General features: G+C 25.6%; 2 protein-coding genes across 6 annotated transcripts; one reads left to right on the top strand and one right to left on the bottom strand.

Moving 5' to 3' along the window:
• Window positions 1-295: 295 nt before the first annotated feature.
• On the top strand, window positions 296-11,429 carry LOC105365001 (myotubularin-related protein 4). Of its 5 annotated transcripts, none has more exons than XM_011503050.1 (17): window positions 296-1,281; window positions 4,041-4,111; window positions 4,632-4,945; window positions 5,610-5,796; window positions 6,087-6,265; window positions 6,423-6,624; window positions 7,328-7,518; window positions 7,812-8,007; window positions 8,241-8,426; window positions 8,526-8,690; window positions 8,754-9,004; window positions 9,095-9,316; window positions 9,589-9,832; window positions 10,072-10,173; window positions 10,267-10,451; window positions 10,759-10,794; window positions 11,052-11,133. In XM_011503050.1, coding segments are annotated over exons 3-17 (2,655 nt in total). In that variant the 5' UTR covers window positions 296-1,281; window positions 4,041-4,111; window positions 4,632-4,637; the 3' UTR covers window positions 11,053-11,133. The 5 variants fall into 5 exon arrangements, with proteins under 5 accessions (XP_011501352.1, XP_011501350.1, XP_011501347.1 ...); XM_011503048.1 differs by lacking the exon at window positions 10,759-10,794 and having other exon boundaries at window positions 307-979; window positions 1,044-1,281; window positions 11,052-11,429; XM_011503045.1 differs by lacking the exon at window positions 10,759-10,794 and having other exon boundaries at window positions 307-1,281; window positions 11,052-11,429.
• Window positions 11,430-12,649: 1,220 nt separating this feature from the next.
• Window positions 12,650-19,440, bottom strand: LOC105365123 (gustatory receptor for sugar taste 43a). The gene is given in 7 exon segments (XM_011503218.1): window positions 12,650-12,790; window positions 13,633-13,791; window positions 14,175-14,452; window positions 15,856-16,201; window positions 17,479-17,695; window positions 18,136-18,318; window positions 19,427-19,440. Coding segments are annotated over 7 exon segments (1,338 nt in total).
• Between the last annotated feature and the right edge of the window lie 25 nt (window positions 19,441-19,465).

Raw genomic sequence — 19,465 nt, forward strand, 5'->3', positions numbered from 1 at the left:
GATATAATTTCTTAATAAAGAGTATCGAGTTACATTAGCTTATAGTTAAAAGTAAAAGTCTAAAACAGCAAATTATGCGACTCTCATTGAGCTGATAAACCTATTAATTATTTCGACGAGAAAGATTAATTTGACTGTGTATTTTGTACTTTCAATTTTACCGCTTGAATTGGGCAGCGCGCGAAAGAGCAGAACGAGAATCAACACGACATAGATTGTGACTCGTGACAGAAAGAGCAAGGCTTACGCCACTGTGTTATTGCTGACGAGGCATTAGGTTTTACGATTACGTGATCACATTGGTGTGTATGCATTTGCATGCATATCGAGGCAACTTCGTAGCCTCGACAGTTCACTGATTCCAAATTCCAATAATCCTCATGCGTTGTATTTTCTGTTGCGCCGTCTGATTGACGGAGCAGCGTCTACAATAATCAATTCGATATTCAGAAGTCTATTTATTAACTATTTTGTGACCGACATAAAGCCTAGTTAGCTCAAATTTAAAGAGCGAAGGGACATATTTCAGTGCCTGTGCAAACACAACGTAAAGACGAAAACGAACAGTAGCGGAAGGGGAACTCGCGAGCGCTTTTGTGTGCATCGCATGCGACTGTTTAGTGACAGTTGGCGCGCTGCTCAAGGCCATTGTAGGTACTTAAAACTGTGTATTCTTTTGCAGTTGTTACGGTTTCCAGTTGCTGAGAAAGCGGAGGAAAAAAATTTACTACGAAGAGGTATTTTTGTGTGGGTGCGAGCGAGGGCGGGGAGTATTGAGTGCGACGACATATGTCGCGCCAGCCGTCTTTACTCCTCGGCACTCGTCGCCTTCGCCGTTGTTCTTGTTGCTAAATGCACTCCAGGTGGTGGCTATTATTTGCGTGGGAGTGAAAGTGTAGTGAAAAAGAAGAGAGTGCTTAGTAAAGGGCCCCTAGAGTCGTGATAACACTGGAGCAAATATCAGCCAAGTCATTGCAAAGTAATATCACGAGGACCGTAATCGTACCAAGTGACAACCGACTACAAACTATTGAAAATTACAGAAGTTCAGCTTCAACGGCAAGCAGCAGCGCCTTTATGGATTTCGTTTGATATACGATACCACGAGACACACGTATGCACCTACACTTGTTCGTATGACGTTTGGGCATGTGCGCGCCCCCGTGTGCACTTGCATGTATGTCGTATATAGTTTCATAGTTGACAGTGAAGCAGAGGACGTAGTAAATAGCCGAGGAAGCGAATGCTTCTTCCTCGGCCTCAAGCCGATAAAGACGACAGGTAGGTGAACAGTGTCTGGATTTATACTTCACTGATTTTTTTACTCGAGTACAACATGATTTTTACATAGTTATTTATTGTTGCTTTCTCTCTCTCTCTCTCTCTCTCTCTCTCTCTCTTTCTCTCTCTTCCTCCTTCCTTCCACCCTTTCTTGTCCTAATCTAATTTTTTTAGTCGTTCTCTCTCGCTTGTATATCTTCTATCTTTTTTGTCGATATACACAGGCGCACGTAAGCGGAAAGAAACAACGACGTTTAACCGAAGAGAATTATTGGATCCAAAAAACATTAACCTCTTATTACCGTTTTGTATTTCTAATAAGGATTTTGTTATTATTAGGATCTCGAATCTCAATTGGATTGTGCAATAATAACTCTTTGAAGGATTACAAATATTTGATGACACGCGGCATACTCCCTAAAATACGTTGACTCGTCATTAGCGCCAATATCTTCTACGAATTTTGCGAAATGTATCGACGTGAGAATTAAAAGTTCATGCGCATTACTCGCTATTATTGCCTAAATGTACGAAAAAATTAATCATTCAATATTAAATCTCAGTAGTCATTCTCATGGCGACACAATATACACAATATGCACGCTAAATGAATGTCGTATATGACGTAGGAAAACTTCATATTCGGTAGGACGTAACTGTGGAAATGGCTGGACTTGTAACGCAAGATATATTTAATATGGACGAAGGATCTTCAGAAATATAAAATTTTTTAAAGCGAAAGCACTGGTTTTTGCTAATATTGACTTTTAGATTTTTTGTTTGGCAAGAAAAAAATTTTAATTTTTAAGAAATAATTAGTATTTTTCTCGTATGCTTAATGCAGTATCTGCTCCATTTTGAATTGTAATTCTCGCAAACTGATTTCTTACCGGGACAATAAGTAATTTAAGGAGTGCTAAAAATTCATTAAGTGTCACAGTTCATTTTAATGTATAAAACTAAAACTATTATTTACCTCATCTGCATAAAACTATGCAAACATAACTTTTTTCGTTTTTGTTTTGATCTTTTATTAAATCGAAAAATCATTGTAATGAGTTTGTTTGCAATATCTGCTTAAAAATAATTATAATTGTAAATAATTTTATTGTTAGCAAAGAATTATTGCAAACATGCAATCCATAATTCTTGTAACGAGCGCGCGCGCGCGAACACACAGGCGCACACACACACGCACACGCGCGCGCGCGCGCGTGAACACACATATGCAGGCCTGTAATTTTATTTCGACCCTGTTTTAAGGTTATTTATGATTTATCGTATAAAAACATACGTTATATCATTGATTTTAGATCTTGGAATAACTCTTATGCATTAGATATGAATGATTTAATTCAATTTAGTTTGCGTGGAGGAATTTCTTAATGCAGTTTTGTAAGTTCGCGGCTAAAAATAAGCTGTGATATTTAAAAAATCTGTGGAAATGTTCACTATATCGTGATGTAATGAAAATGATTCTGCATTTTTATACCTAAGGTACATAGTGCAGAATACATACAAGCATTAAAGTATAATTGAACCGCCAATTTCTTTTTACCACTCTTCAAAGTTCTAAAGTGACTAATATTTTTAATTGCTTAATTTTCAATGCGTAGTATATTCTAGTTCATAAAAAGGCAAAATAAAATAAGAGCATACCTGTTAGAGTAAATATAAATCTGAAAAACTGTTTAGTAGAGTTAAAAAGATAGTATCCGAAAAAGTTAATTCCAAAAATAACATTAGCTGTCATACCGAGTTAAAAAGCAGAATTATGCGTCACGACGGTCTGCCTTCCTACGGCGATATATTTCTTTAAAGAATATTTCTTATGATTCGCGATTCATGTCCGTCCCTCTTTCGCGATAACACGCGCGCATTTTCTTTGCATCGCTACGTACTGATAGAAAATCATCTCACTTTTTTCGATAGAATTCTACGTTGCAACTTTATAGGAAATTGCACGCGGATGTGTCATCATCATCTAAAAATGATTTTCCATACCTAATTTGATGTACACATGGTTGTTATTGGAATTTTTACATAGTCTGTTGCTCCAGTACCATTAATGAGCTTCTTAAACAATTGCATAATCGCACGCAAACTGTTGTTGAGGTTTTTATCGCATGTCGCATTAAATTTGTTGTCCACTAACTTTATCAGATTCACACTATTATAGTCTATTACTACTTTGGTGCTCATTTTATCATTTCTCTTTTACGCTATAAAGAATTTTAATATTTATCCACTTCTAAAGGAATATATAGATATTGTATAACTGAGCTGCTGTACATATAGCGCATAAATTTCAATTTGCTTAGTATTTTTTTTATTTACCTCTCTTTTTAAAGTTAACGACAAACTTTAAGAAAATTTGAGATCGAGCTTTTATTCATTTAAACATATCTTATATAATTACATATTAACCAGAATGTGGTTGTTGAATTACATACTAATTAAAAATAATTAACTGACAATAATGTTAATTTATAAAATATATGTTAGTAATATTAAAGTATTTATTTTTCCCTAATTTATACAATGTTACTGCTGTCTAAAATAATTTGTATTTTAACAATAATGTGAGTAAAAGTTGATATATTTTTTATTATTGTCTTTGATATTATATTTTCATATTTAAGTAATTAATAAATCAATAAAAATATATTATTTTTGTTTGCTGTTTATTTTATGGTCTTTTATCTTATATTTTTATATTTAAGTATTGATTAAATCAACAAACATATCTTATTCTTTAGGATCTGAATCTTTGTGAGTTTTTCTAGATCCTCAGAGTTTAGAATTATAATCACATTGGTACTTTTAAAAGGTGAGTATAACATCTTTCTACTTAAGTACTTTTTCTATATCAATGTTACATTTTTTTTATAAACTTTATATGGCAAAATAAAATATACATACGAAGTTTTATGCATTAAGTATATTTTGTTGTGTAGCGCAAAAGAGATACATAAGATTCTCTCTATATATATTGTTTTTATTAATATTCTTATTATAATATTTAATTAATAAAAGATTAACTGTGATCAGATTTTTATCTGACTGAAATAATTAAAGTAGCTGTAATGGATTAAAGAATTTTGCATTGAAATTGTATAGTAAGATTTATTTATTTCTAATTATTTTATTTATATTTAAAAGTGACAACTAAAAGCCTGTCCAAGTTACTAAGTTAGTGATAAAAAAAATTATGCATATAAAAGTCATTGTGAAATAGTCTTTATTAATAATAAATATAAAATTTGTATTAAAAACATTCAAATAATTATCATCTTTACTAAATATTCTAAATCTTTATTAATCAGATTGCATTTTATTTTATTAAATAGATTGAAATGGAAAGTTCTGAGGAACCTACAAGTCTGCAATCAATTTGCCATCTACGTGCATCCGAACTATTCCCTAAGCCTGCATATTTTGATTTTGAGGATTCAGAACTTGTAGTACCCTTTGTACTTTTAAGTGGAGAATATATTGTTGCTTTGGGGCGCACATCTGATGGTGTATTGGCATTATCGAACTATAGGTTATATTTACAGCTTGGTCAAGGATGCTATAATGTACCTTTAGGATTAATAGAGCATCTAGAAGTTAAAGAAATCTTTTACTTGCATATTGGCTGTAAAGATGCTCGTTCAATAAGGTATACATACATTTTATTTTAATATTCTTATTAATTAAAATTTTTTAATTAATTACACAATATTCATATAAACATTTAAAATAAAAAATTTACATGAAAAATTAAAAAAAAAATTATTTTTTTAAATCTTTTTTTTTCTTTATAGCTTCAATAAAAGTATTTATAATTATATTTATATTTGTTTAATACATTAAAGTTTATTTATCTTTATTCATAATGAGGAAAAATAACAGTAGTAGTGGTACCTAACAAATAATATATTATTTCAAAATTTTTGAAAACCATTCTAAAACGCTAAATAAATATTAAAAATTAATAATAATATTTAATTCAATTAAATTTTTATTCTAAGTGCAAATTTAACATTACAAATTATTTGACTATAAATTATCTATATAATTTTCGTCTATAATCAATTAATTAAAAATGGTAACAAATATCTTTGTTATTTAAGCTTTTTAATTGACTGAAAATTTATGAATTCGTTGAAAGTATGTGAATTGAAGTTCAGTTTTACATTTAAAACAAAATTTACATTTTATAAGTAATATCAACTAGAATTGAAGAAAATCATATAACCAATAATAATACTTGTTCTTATAAAGGAAAAATTGAAAAATTAATTAATAATAATAAAATTTACGTCTTTATAATTTGATTTCAGTTGTGCTTTTTCTACCAACGAGCATTGTTTAGAATGGTTCAAGCGACTGCACAAAGTTACTTTTCCGAGAAGAAGTATAGAAGACATGTTTACTTTTGCATATTATGCTTGGTCAATGGAAGAAGGAAAAGATTATCCAAGACTAGGAAAAGATAATAATTCTTATCTTACAACTTTCAATTCGGAAGTACGAAACTTACCTTATAGCTGTAGAAGATGAAAGAATTTAATATTAAAATTGTCTTTTAATATATTAATGTTAAAGAATTATTTGATTGAAATCTTAATACATTCATTTATTATTCATAACATTTTATAATAAAATATTTAATACGTTTAACAATAATCTAAACATTTTTATAAACATACTTATAATAAATTTCTGTTTTATCGGAAAAATATTATAAAACTCTATGTTTATGACTAAATTTTAATTTATTTTCTATTATTTTACAAATTTTATTTTGTATACTTTAGGTAGAACGGCTGAAGTTCAATTTACATGGAACTTGGCGTATTAGTCAAATAAACAAAGATTACCAAATGTGCCCATCTTATCCCCCACATCTTCTTGTTCCTGCCTGCATTACAGACAAGATACTCGATGATGTTGCTAAATTTAGGAGTTCTAGAAGAATTCCTGCAGTGGTTTGGAGGTATAATTTTTATTTTACCTGTTTGAAGTTTTTTCATTTTTTAATGAGTTTTGTATAAAAGATATTACAAATAATATTCCGTTATCTTATATATAAGATTGAATAATGAATTACCAACATTAATATTTACTTAATTATATATATTTTAATCATATAGACATGTTAATAATGGAGCTGTGATAGCTCGCAGTAGTCAACCTGAAGTTGGCTGGTTAGGATGGAGGAGTTCCGAAGATGAAGATCTTTTAAAAGCTTTATCGGATGCATGTTCCTATGATAGAGGTGAATCTACAATTATTGACTCACCAGTCAATTATTCTGATCCAGGAGACGAACCTATTCCAGCGGTGACTACAAAAGTAATTCTATTCATAAATTATATTCAATCATTACTATAATTTAAAATTAACTCAATAAAATATATTATCGATGTATAGTGGTCTTTTTAAAGTCTATGTAATTATGTATTTAAATTACTCATTTATTCAATACGAGTATTAAAAAACAGTATTATCAGTATTCTATATTTTACTAATAGTTTTAGTTATAGTTTCAGTTACAAATTTTTACGATTTCGTTAAGATTTTTCTTATATATTTTAGTCCATCATTATATATGCATATTAATTTAGTGTATATTTTATAGCAATATTTAATATATTATTTAGTACAAATTTTAATTTTAAATATTAAATTGGACTAATTTTCGAATATAAAATTGTATTCTTTTCAAATTAATTTAAAAATAAATCAATATTTATAGTCATGTATTATTAAAATATATTCTTTAAATATATTATTATATAAAAGGTTCTTATTAAAAATGAATAACTTTATTTTATAATTATTTCTTAACATTAATTTTTTTTCAATTACGTAAACATTTTTTTTATTTAACAAATTTATATTTATTTTATTTTATATTTTAACGCATTATTTGGATTTACTTAAAAAAATTTTTAGTTTTCAAATTTTTATAATTTTGCTTTAGCATGAGTTTCTTTAAGTTGTTTAATTTAAAACTAATTTTATATAAGATAACGATATTTTATATAATTTACAGAAAGTCCTCATTGTTGACGCAAGATCTTATACGACAGCAGTAGCCAATCGAGCGCGTGGAGGTGGATGTGAATGTCCAGAATATTACCCAAGCTGTGACATTCAGTTCATGAATCTTCCAAATATTCATTCGATAAGAAAGAGTTTTCATGCAGTGCGTCAACTGTGTGCCTCTGACGCAGATCAGAACAAGTAAATATGAGATTTTGAACCTTGATAATTTTCCGCTTTTTACTACTTTGGTGAATTACATATCAAACATTAACTAGGCAAATTACAAATAAATAACGAAGATCCAGTTTAATGTTATTTTAAATTAGAATAAACAAACTCCATACTTAATTTGAAAACACCAATATTCAATAGTTATTATTTCACCAGTATTAAAAATTAAAAAATATTTACAAAAATATACATGAATCTTAAGGAAAAGAAAAAAGAAAAAAAATACAAATAAAAATGGTTATTTTAATGCAATGTTGTAGTTGGTTAAGTTTGCTAGAAGGAACAAGGTGGTTGCAGCATATGTCAGGATTACTCAGAGCAGCTGTCACGGTAGCTTCAGCAATAGAAAGAGATGGAAGGCCAGTATTAGTGCACTGTAGTGATGGTTGGGACAGAACACCTCAAATCGTCGCACTCGCTCAGATTCTACTCGATCCCTATTATCGAACAATGGAGGTCTGATTTACTGTTAATTTAAATTCTTATTCTTTTGGCATCTTAATAATTCCTTATTTACATTTATATTACGTTTATTTAATTTTAGTTCTTAAAGGATAATAAATGTGAATTCATAATTTTCCTCTTTTAAAATACTGATTAAAAATGTATTAGTTAAACTATTTTCAATTATAATTAATAATATAAAGTACTATTTGGTATAGTAAAAATTTTAATTTGTTTTTATGTAGGGTTTTCAAATTCTGTGCGAAAGAGAATGGCTTGATTTTGGTCACAAATTTGCAGATAGATGTGGTCAAACTGTAGGATGTGAAGATCCTAATGAAAGATGTCCTGTATTTTTGCAGTGGCTAGATTGTGTACATCAATTGATTAAGCAATTTAAGTGTAGCTTCCAAATGTCACCTGCATATCTTGTATGTAATTACATAGGAATTAGTTTTATTGTTTAAGCCTAGATAAAGATCATTAATAATTATTCAAAATGAATGCTATTGATATAATTTTATTTACAGGTAAAATTAGCTCAACACACATATTCTCAATTATTTGGTACATTTTTGTGCAATACTAGACAAGAAAGGTTACAATTAAGGATACGAGAACGTACTTTTTCAACTTGGCGTTTCTTAAATTCTACATCTTTTATTAATCATTTGTATTCTCCATCTAAAAATCAGGTAAGTAGATATTTTTTTGTTTAAAAATTAAATAAATAAATCTTTTCACGTTGATTTCAATAGGTATTATGGCCTAGTTGCAATGTACGAGATCTCAAACTGTGGTCTGCAGTATATTTAGGAACTGTCAAGACTCCTTTAGGTCTCAGTGATATTAAACCACGAGTACCAATGATAGACATCGAAGCTAGTGAAAATGAAGAACCACTTGGACAAATGATAAAAACACGTTCCTACGGAGATCTTGTTCAAGCACAAGATCATACAACTTATCTTCATCGTAGATTAAGTGATCCAAGCATTTCTATAGAAAAGTAAATATTTAATATGAATTTTGTTATAATTATTTTTAAACTAAAATATTTAGTAATTTTATTATAATTTTTTATTTTTATTTTTTTTAGAAAATTTGATTCACTTAATTTGGAGAATGATGCAGACAAAATTGAGACTAATAATGATAGTGAAAATTTTAAAGAGACTGACGATATTATAGTTTTAATAATTTCTAACGAAGAGCAACTGTTAATCAAAAGACCAGTAAATGCTTCGGTAGACAGCTCTACAGATACTATTAGACCAAATGGCGATTTAATAATTGCAAAGCAAAATGATGAAAAAAATTTGTAAGTTTATATTTTTATCTTTACCACATCGTATAATAGAATTTTTTAATTTTAATACCTGTATGAGATGGTGTTTAAAAAATTTCAATTTTCAAATTTTGAACAATTATTTATATAACAAAATTAATAATTAGATCTTATCAATTTAGTATATTTTTAATAAATAAATCACTATAGATTGAATCATATATTTACATACATTTGATAATCTCCTAACGTATCTTGCCAATGAAAAATATTTTTATTCGAAATTATTCATTTTTCATTTTTAGATCATTGATTGATATGGCAACTGTCATTCGATACACATGTAATCGTAATCAAAATGAAGAAAGCGACGCAAGCGAAACTAGTGTGCCATTAATTTCGCGAACGCCGAGTAGTATTTGTCCGGCATCTCCAATTCATCAAGATATCATGATTGATAATTTTGATCGACTCGATGATATTGATGGTTTACCAGTTATCCATTGTGATGTTCAAATCAGAGTCCAACAAATCATTGTCGAAAACAAGGTAATTTTATAAGTAGAATTATTTATAAATCAGACACTATAATAGCATAATACAAATTATAATAAAACTAATATTAAAAATTGTAATATATTAAAATATAGCTTTACAAAAAGTAAAACATATAAGAGCATGTATAAGAAATATAATAAACTAAGTAGATTTTCGTGTTATATATAAAATTATGAAACAATAAAATGCGCAAATATATATATATATATTAATATTTTTTATACTTCCAGCTTAAGGAAGAAGCATTAAGGAAAGAACTACATACAACAAGAATGGCTTTAATAAAACAAGTGTGCAATCATAATACAGATTCTGAAAGAGTTGACGATATTGTAAATTTTTAAATTAATTGAAATCAAATTTTATTCATTTTAGATATTATTTATACTGCGTTAATAAACATTTATATAATCTTTTAATTATAGGGCTCATTACCTGACTCTGTAGGTAGCACAGGAGACCATGGAGAATCATTACCTTCTGATATGTCGTGGGAAGCACTGGATGAGCCCGGACCAGCACCAACATTATGGGTTCCTGATCATGCTGTTAATCGATGTATGGGATGTGACACAGAATTTTGGCTAGGCAGACGCAAACATCATTGCAGGTAATATTCATAAATAAGTTAGCAATATTGTGAATTTCATATTTTAAATACCATCTTTATGAATAATTATCTTTATTAGAAAATTAGCTTTGAGGTAGTCCTTTTTGACTCGTGTGAATAACTTTTTTAAGCTAAAGTTTTAATATTTTTATGAATCATACATAATATAATGATTTGTACACAATGAAAATTCATTTAAGAAATGATTTTCTTCAATGTTTCGATACCTACCTTAGAATGCTATAAATTAATATTTTAACAATTTCATTTAAAAAATACTAAAAAATTTTACATGTTCATCTAATAGTGAGTCTGATCCAAGGACTACCTTCAAAGTGTGGTGGTATGTATTTTATGATTATAAAAATATAAATCAAATGAAGTTTTACTACTTTAAAAAATAATACCCGTTTGAACAATTAAATTATTAATGTTTTTAATGTTTGATTTACAAAATATCTATTTAAATAACAATTACTTAATTAAAATTTTTAATTATTTAACACGTTATTTATATTATCTTTTAATGTGCTATCATGATCACTTATAAATACTGTGAAACGTTTATTTTTGGAGTAATGAAAAATTATCTATGTTTAGATGCTGTGGTAAAATATTTTGTGCAGATTGCTCAGAAAATTCCACACCTCTGCCCAATGAACAACTATATAACCCAGTACGAGTCTGCAGAGACTGTTTCTCTCGATTACATCACCATATAAGTCCGTGTCAATGTGCGAACCGACATCAAACTAAAATTGTAGATAATGAAATTGAGAGTATAGTATCGCCACCATCGTTAGCAAATTTTTCGATGTTACCAAGAAACCCAATAATACAGAGTTTGGGTAAGGATGATTGTTGTGAATCGTCGTTTCAACTTGTACAGCAAAAGCAGAGTCAATCGCTGCCAATTGTTGAAACAAGTAGTGCGAATTGAGCGCCGGCGCTCAAATAAAAAAGAGACTTCTCAGGAAAAAGAAAACAGATAAAATAATATAAATAGATTACTAAAAGAATTGTATGCATTAAAAAAAAAAAAAAAAAGAGGAGCTTTAAAAGGTGGATTTCTGGCAAATTTATACATCATTTATATCGTATATAATAATATCTATGTTTAGATAAAGAAAGAAAGGACAAACAAGACATGAAAATAAGAATCGCACGATAGGCATGAAGAGGAGTGTTATTTTTTTCAGTGAACTAATATTTATTTCTAGATTAATCATTTATACAAAATGATATGTTTGAGAGTGAATGCTGGAAAAGTGATTATTTAACGACTAAAAATAAAAGATTGTGAACATATGTGTTTATTAGAGACAAAATAATTAATATGAACAAAAATTATTTAAATTGATAGAGTGAAGAGAAATTTATGTAGTAAAGTGGGAGAGAGAGAAAGAGAAGAGTGATTCTATATTAATTAGACTAAAGAAAGAAAATTAAAATAATATTGCTTTAAAATTTTTAATATTGAAACCGGCGTTTTGACTGGCTGTGACAGTTGTTTAATTTTAGATTGAATGAAAAAATTTAATTATTAATTGTTGGTTGATTAAAAAAAAAAAAAATTAATAATTCAACTGTAGTTGCAATTAAATTTTATGTAAATATATTCGTGAATATTATGTTCGTATACAAATGAAATTAGTTCTCTAATGCGATTCTGATGTTTTTATTATGGACTTGCACTTTTGGATGATTTTGTAAGTTTTATTTTTCTTGACGGCCTGGCGCCATTTTTGAAAATAAATTGAATGCTCGATTTCGGAGGAATGTATGTTTGCTTCGATAAATTTTTTTTTTTTTTTTAATAAAATCGAGCATTAATTTTAACTACAACAAAAATTGAAACGAAATAATTTTATACTTGATACATTAGAACAAAATACAAGTATGTTAGATAACATCTAATGCTTAAGAGTTATGCTGTGTACATATAAAATAAGTTACAAAGAAATTCGAAGGTAAAAAGAGTCAAAGTATTTTCGCGTTCTTTACTGTATTTAAACGTTAACTACATAGTTCTCGGATAGTGATTGCACGTTCATATCTGTGGAATTAATAAAATAAAAATAATAAATAAAATAAAACAGTTTATTTACAGTAAAAGTGTACATCTTTTATTTTGTTTACCTAATATTTTACATTTTTATATATCTTCACTCGATTAAAATATTTATACAGTTTTTATTTTACTTATATATATTTTTAATATTAGATATATTTTTTAGCAGTTCGCTTGTATTCATCAGTAAATTTCTTGTTCCTTCAGTATCATTGGCTTTTTGAAATTGTAGAAGTATCACAAGATACGTTGTGACTGAACCTACAATCTAATGAGAAATTTTTTTTAATAAACTATACCAGAATAAAATAAAAATTTTAAATCTTATTTAATGCAAATTCAATCGATAATTGTATACTAATTCTATAAAAGTGTCTTTATTATTTGAGAATTATCCAATCATTATTAAACTCAATTTTTATATAATCAGATCAGCTTATAATGATTTTAAAATCTATAATATACATTGACCTTATTTGGAAAAACGTTAATAAAAAATTATTTTTGCACAATACTGTTATATAAGAAAAAAATCCTTTAATAATAGCACGTACATTGTTTACATGACATCTATTGATTTTTGCCCAGACATGCATTGTTGTTACCGATTAAAGTATTGTACCTGTTGCCGATTCTGATTGATGCATTATTTCCGATATATAGTATGCTCTTTTAGGTATATTATTGAAATTTATGATAATTTATTTTCATAAATATCTAATATTGGAACTTGTAAATTATTTACCTTATTTTGCAATATTATCGATTATTGAGCAATTGTGAATTATTTTATTTATTTTGTTTTTCCATATGTAACTTTTTTAAAATTGATCATTATAAAACTATGATCCTTGCAAATAACCAATTTTCTTTTATTTTCCCAAATTTTACACAAAATTTGTATTTATAAATACAATAAATAATAAGATAAATTGATTTTTTTTAATTATAAGCTGATTCGTTTAAAAATATAATTTGCATATTTTTAGCTTAAAAAATCTATCTTTAAAATTTCAACCGTAGTTACGAGAAAATGATCCAGGCTGAAACCAATAAAGTATCTACGGCAAAAAATTCCTGTTATACAAAATTATTAAATCACATTATTACCGATGTAACTAATCCTCTGTCAAGGTGAAAAAGTCCACAAACTGTAAATTCTACGGGCCTCTGCAGTAGTTGAATCGAAAATATTTCTAGCTGTTTTTTTATTTCAAGATTCCAAGTATTCAATAAAGCTTGACCAACTAATGCTCCTATAGTTCTTGCCTATTCCATAATGTATAAAATACAAATTATTTTATTTTATTGAATCTATAATAAAGTTTCGTATATATATACATATATATATATATATATATATATCCAAATTTTATTTAAAATATAAATTAAATGTAATTTTATCTTTTTATTCATTATATTTTAAGTAATAACATAGGCAACTGAAAGTTTTGCAGGCATTAAAATCTACTACTGTAAATATATACAAAAAATGATTAAATAATATATATAAATATTATGAAAAAATAATAATTTTAATTTATCAAAATTAAAAAAACAGTTATAGTAATTTTTTATAAAATTATTAAACTTATTTATTTTGTATCAATTATTAAAATTATATTGAAATTTTATGAAAGAAATAAACCAACCTGTATTATCACCATGTAACAAGGCTGAACGAAGAGTAATAGTCTGTAAGTATGAAAAATAATCCAAAGAACTTGAATTATAATGACGTATCAGCTGCTATTATCTCTGTATATCATATTGTACAAAAAATAGGGCGTTATTGTCAGATGTATCAAACAGCTAATTGTTCCTATTAATATAGCACTGCCGTAACAATTATTAATGCAAACAATACAATCACAGAGAATTCCATGCATTGTTATTAGCTGGTTGATAGTATCCAATGCGGCTCTAGTTTCTAAATAAAAATTTATAGAGGTGGAAATAAATGAATAATAATTCAACTTCAATTACGCATTACAACTATGTTATAATCATATACGCATATTAAAATATACTGTTGTAAATATATAAATAAAAAATAATTAAACAAAAGATATAAATATTATGAAAAAATTATAATTTTAATTTATCAAATTTCAAAACATAGATATAAATGTTATGAAATTATTTATTAAATTATTAAACTCATTTAATGTTTAACTATTATTAAAATTGTATTGAAATTTTTTTAAAAAAATAAACCAACCTTTATTGTTACTAAATATATATATATATATATATTTTTTTAATTTTTATTTACTAAAACTTTACTAAAACACTACGATAAAGTGTATGTATAAATTTCTAATTCAAATTATTTAAATTCACAAATTTGTTAGTTTCATCACAATGATTCTAAATTAAAGTCGGAAAATTTTATATTAATTTTAAAAAAAGAAAAATTTTCTACTTTAAAATAAAAAATCATATACAATTTATACATTTATAATTAATTAAATTATTAATTAATTTTTTAAACACCTACTTCAACGATAATTAAACCAGAAACTTTATTCGAGTATAACGACTCTTTTCTTAAATTTGACATAGCTTTAATAAAAATGATCTTATTTACATATTTGACATTTCTCGAATTGTTTGGAATTTAATAAATTATCAAATTAGAAAATAATTTTTTTTCAAATTAATAAACTGTAATCATTCAAGCTCTTATAGATAAAAAATAAAATAATAATTAGTTGAAATTGATCATTATAGTTTTCAGGTATCACATTTCTTAAATAAAGATTCTAATTATAAATTCAAATGTTTCTGGATAGTAATGATTGGTAGTATGTGATTTATATTAAAAAACCAATGCAAATATTATTGTAAAAAAAAGATTCATTTTTAAATATATTAATATTAAAATTTATTTTTTAAATTACTTATAAAAGAAATATTCTAATGTTATTGATTATTATTATATCAAAAAGACATCTTTGATACCAATGACAGAATTAGCGTAAAACAATTATCTTTCTTTAGACAGGTAGTATAGCACAAAAGTTCATAATATTATTGAATTCATCGTTATCCTTATTATATTGTATTAACATAATAATATAGTAATATATTGAATTCATGTTTATCCATATATAAACGTATCTTACGTAAAATTAATTTTTTAATATATTTAATTAAGGTAAATTCTATTCCGTAAATTTGTGTTCAAATTATTTTCAAAAATTTAGTTTTTTGAAGTGTAAAATAACTAAGCGCCTTATTTAAGTCCTGCTTTCAAAAAATTATGAACTTTCTATTAAAAATGTGATTAAAAAACCTTTAGATTTATTGTAAAAATTAAAAATAACTTACGGTTATCGAATCCTATATCTTTATGAAATTTTTCAATGAGACCATTCGTTTTGGTAAAATTAACAATTATTATCTTCATTTTTAAGAATCGTTCTTCTACGTTGAAAATAATAAGTGCATACTGTATTTCAAAGGTCATTATTATAATGTACATAAAGTATAAAGGACAGTAGTTTATCGGCCCCTTATCACTGAAAACTTGTATTTTCTTAGAATTATAGAATAAAGTCCAACAGGTGTAGTCTAACAGAGATAATATTGCTAAATACACAAAAGTAGAGAAGATCACAATAATTGATAGTACATGAAGATTTTTCGAAGTTACAACTTTCAGTTGCTCGTCCACCTCAAAATAAAAAGATAGAAATAATTATACTCTGCGAGTCTTTAGAACAGTTTATTTTAATGTATGGCTATCTTTTCAAAGGTTTTCGATGTAATTTGTTCATATAACATTTAAAATCACAATGCTATATAAAAGCGTTGTATCAAGTTGTACAAATATTGTATTTTATTTTGTAACAATGTTAATTTTCTTATAATTTATAAAGTAACTTACATATCAGAAAATCTTTGTAAATTTATATTTGAATTACATTATTATAATAATTTATAACATATTATAACAAACGTATAGAGAATTATAGAGACTTAAAAATGTCTAACACTTCTCTTTTTTTATTAGACATGTTAATATTCGAAACCTCGTGTGAATAAAGACGTTAATTATTATCTTTACTGCAATTCAGCATATTAAATAATACAGTAGTTGATATTTATTGAATTTTATGGTTATATTAAAGCTTTGGAAAAGAAATAAAATTTTCTTCTTCAAATTTTCAAAATTTCAAATTTTCGATTTTCAATATTTGTATATTATTATGTAAGCAAATTATTTCAAATTGAAGCTTAGGAAATTAATTGTTAACTGTTATAAATTATAAAATTATAAACTTATATTTTAGTATATTTGTTTAGCAGTTGATACTGTCTAAAACATTAAATTTTTTTCAATTATGATAAAATAAAATTTTTTTAAAAACATGATTTTTGCAGGAAGTAATATTATTATTTTAATAATAGTAAAATATATTCTTTTCAAAAATGCTTATAAATTTCTATTTAAAAATTATTAAAAAATATAGAAATATAAACATTACAATTTTAATTATAAAATTTTAATTTTTTCACATAATCAAGAATTTCTCTAAGCAAATGATTAAAAATGTCTAATGAATTGAATAAATACATATTAAACTATTCATTATTTAATAATAAGAGTTAAATCGTTTAAAATTAAAACTTTTTTATTTACTTATTGTTTTGTTCATAATTGATAGTGATATTACGAATTATTTTAACAATATTTATATTTCTTTCTTTAATAAAATTATATAATCAATTAATATAATAAATACTAATTAATAAATAAATGGTTGAAAATTTAAAGAATAAATCATAAATTGTATTTTGTTATTATACAAACTAAGATTATACTATTCATATTGAGTTATTGTTGACATTTATGTATTGGTAATTTTGGTAATAATTATTTTATGTGGGTTACTTCAATTGCAGACACTTAATTGAGTAATAAGATACAAAGAATATTAATAATTTTACATGGATAATTTTATTTAAAGCCTTTTTCATGTTGTTCCATCGAAACGGTGAACCCATGATTATAACTGTTGTGACACTGATCACCGCTAGGACGTCGATGCAAGTTGCTGTTATCGCCGTCTCCGACGATAGCCGAATGCTGTTTTCCCAGCCATGACGTAAGTCTCGAAACAATCCCCAGCATTGTAATCCACTGCATGTCATCAATACCCAGAATCTTTTATAAAAAAATAAAATTGCTATAAGAAATTGGAATGTTTTATTTTTTTAAATTATTTGCAGATACATAGTTGACAAAATTAGATTTTCTACAAGTAAAGTTGTCCTTTCTTTCAATTGATTTAATTTCTTTTACTGATCTGACACTTTATTCATTAAATATAATATAAATTTTTTACTTCATATATTTTTTGTTACTCACAAAATATATTAAATATCTACTGCATTTATAAGAATAATGTTGTATTTTGAATAAAATAGTAAAGTAATATATGAAGTAATATATTCAGTACTTATTTTCTTTTATGAAAAATCAAATTTTTATCAAATGTTCATCAATTTTCTATCAAATTTTTATGAATTTACTAAAACTGCAAATTTATTACGCACATTTTAAATACTTAATTTAATTACAAATTAAGTACAAAATTTCCATACCCGTAAATGATCTGAAAAATGTTTGATGGATTCTCCAGCATTTCCAATTTATTTTTATTATATTTTAAAACAAAAATTCCACAAACTTTACTCATAAAATAAATTGGTTCAAACATATAAAATAATTTGGATTCCAATGTTTCATTTTTTGATTCAGATTTTATACCAGTTTTAAAATATCCCCTTCTTTTACGATAATTTTTTCCTGAGAATATAAATTATAAATTTTATTCTTTCAATTTGTACATACATAAATTGTGTTTTTCAAATATTATTAATAAAAGTAAACTAATGCATATATTTTATTTTATTTTATATTAATTTTAATTTAATCTCTTTACGGTCAATATTCAGTTGAAATATTTTATTAATATAAATAAAATTTTTATTCTAAAATTAATTATAATTCTTTATTAAACGTAATAATCAATTTTTAATCGGTATAATCATATAGCTGAATAATATTATAACAATGCTCAATATAAGTCTTGTAAACAGATAAACAATTAAAGTTAGATTTTGTAATATGGCTCTGCAATTAATGTATTTTTTAATGTACTTCAATTATATTATCAAAATGTTTATACTTTTTTTAAAAATAATATTAAAAGTCTCCATATTTGATGAATTAAGTGAATCGTATTTAATTTTCAATGTTTATAATATAAATGAAATTTATAATATAAATATTAATATAATTGGAAAGGTTTACTGCACTTGAATGTAAAGTAACGAAAACAAATTTATAAATAAATCTAACTTTTATTTATTAACAATCTGGTAATCGTAATAAGAATCTAAATCGATATTATATTACATACAATTATAAACGTATATATTTTTATCTATCGATTCAAATAGGAAAATAAAATATAAAATTAAAATCATTTGTATATCCACTAATAATAGTGAGTCTTTAAAATTACCTAGATATAATCCAGGTAATTAATAGTAGTTAATTTAAATTATACGTGTACTAGCTATTATTATATTAAAAAATTATTTAAAAGTCGTCTATAATAATGAATATTGTACTTTCAATTACTTAGGAACAAATTATTTCTCTTTGCTAGATTTTCACGTTTAATGTTTAATTTTACAAACACTTTCAAGCAAATCTCATTGCCAGATATTACGTACGATTGCTCTTATTTAATTTATTAAATTATTAATTTTATTCTCTCGTCCTTATATATTCTCGTTTTACTATATATTTTATGAAAAAAAAATAAAACAAATTTCTTAATTAATTGTCTATTACTTATTAATTTTTTATTTCAATTTAATATACCATAATAATTTCATTGTATATAACTCATTCCAAAATAGC

Source organism: Ceratosolen solmsi, unplaced genomic scaffold (assembly GCF_000503995.2).
Source record: "Ceratosolen solmsi marchali unplaced genomic scaffold, CerSol_1.0 scaffold45, whole genome shotgun sequence".
NCBI lineage: Eukaryota > Metazoa > Arthropoda > Insecta > Hymenoptera > Agaonidae > Ceratosolen > Ceratosolen solmsi.

Bases quoted from the DNA above. Each gene is read 5' to 3' on its own strand.
- LOC105365001 (XM_011503045.1), top strand. From the start codon at position 4,638: ATGGAAAGTTCTGAGGAACCTACAAGTCTGCAATCAATTTGCCATCTA. The intron at 8,427-8,525 runs GTATGTAATTAC...TTTTATTTACAG, and splicing joins AAATGTCACCTGCATATCTT to GTAAAATTAGCTCAACACAC. The intron at 8,691-8,753 runs GTAAGTAGATAT...TGATTTCAATAG, and splicing joins ATTCTCCATCTAAAAATCAG to GTATTATGGCCTAGTTGCAA.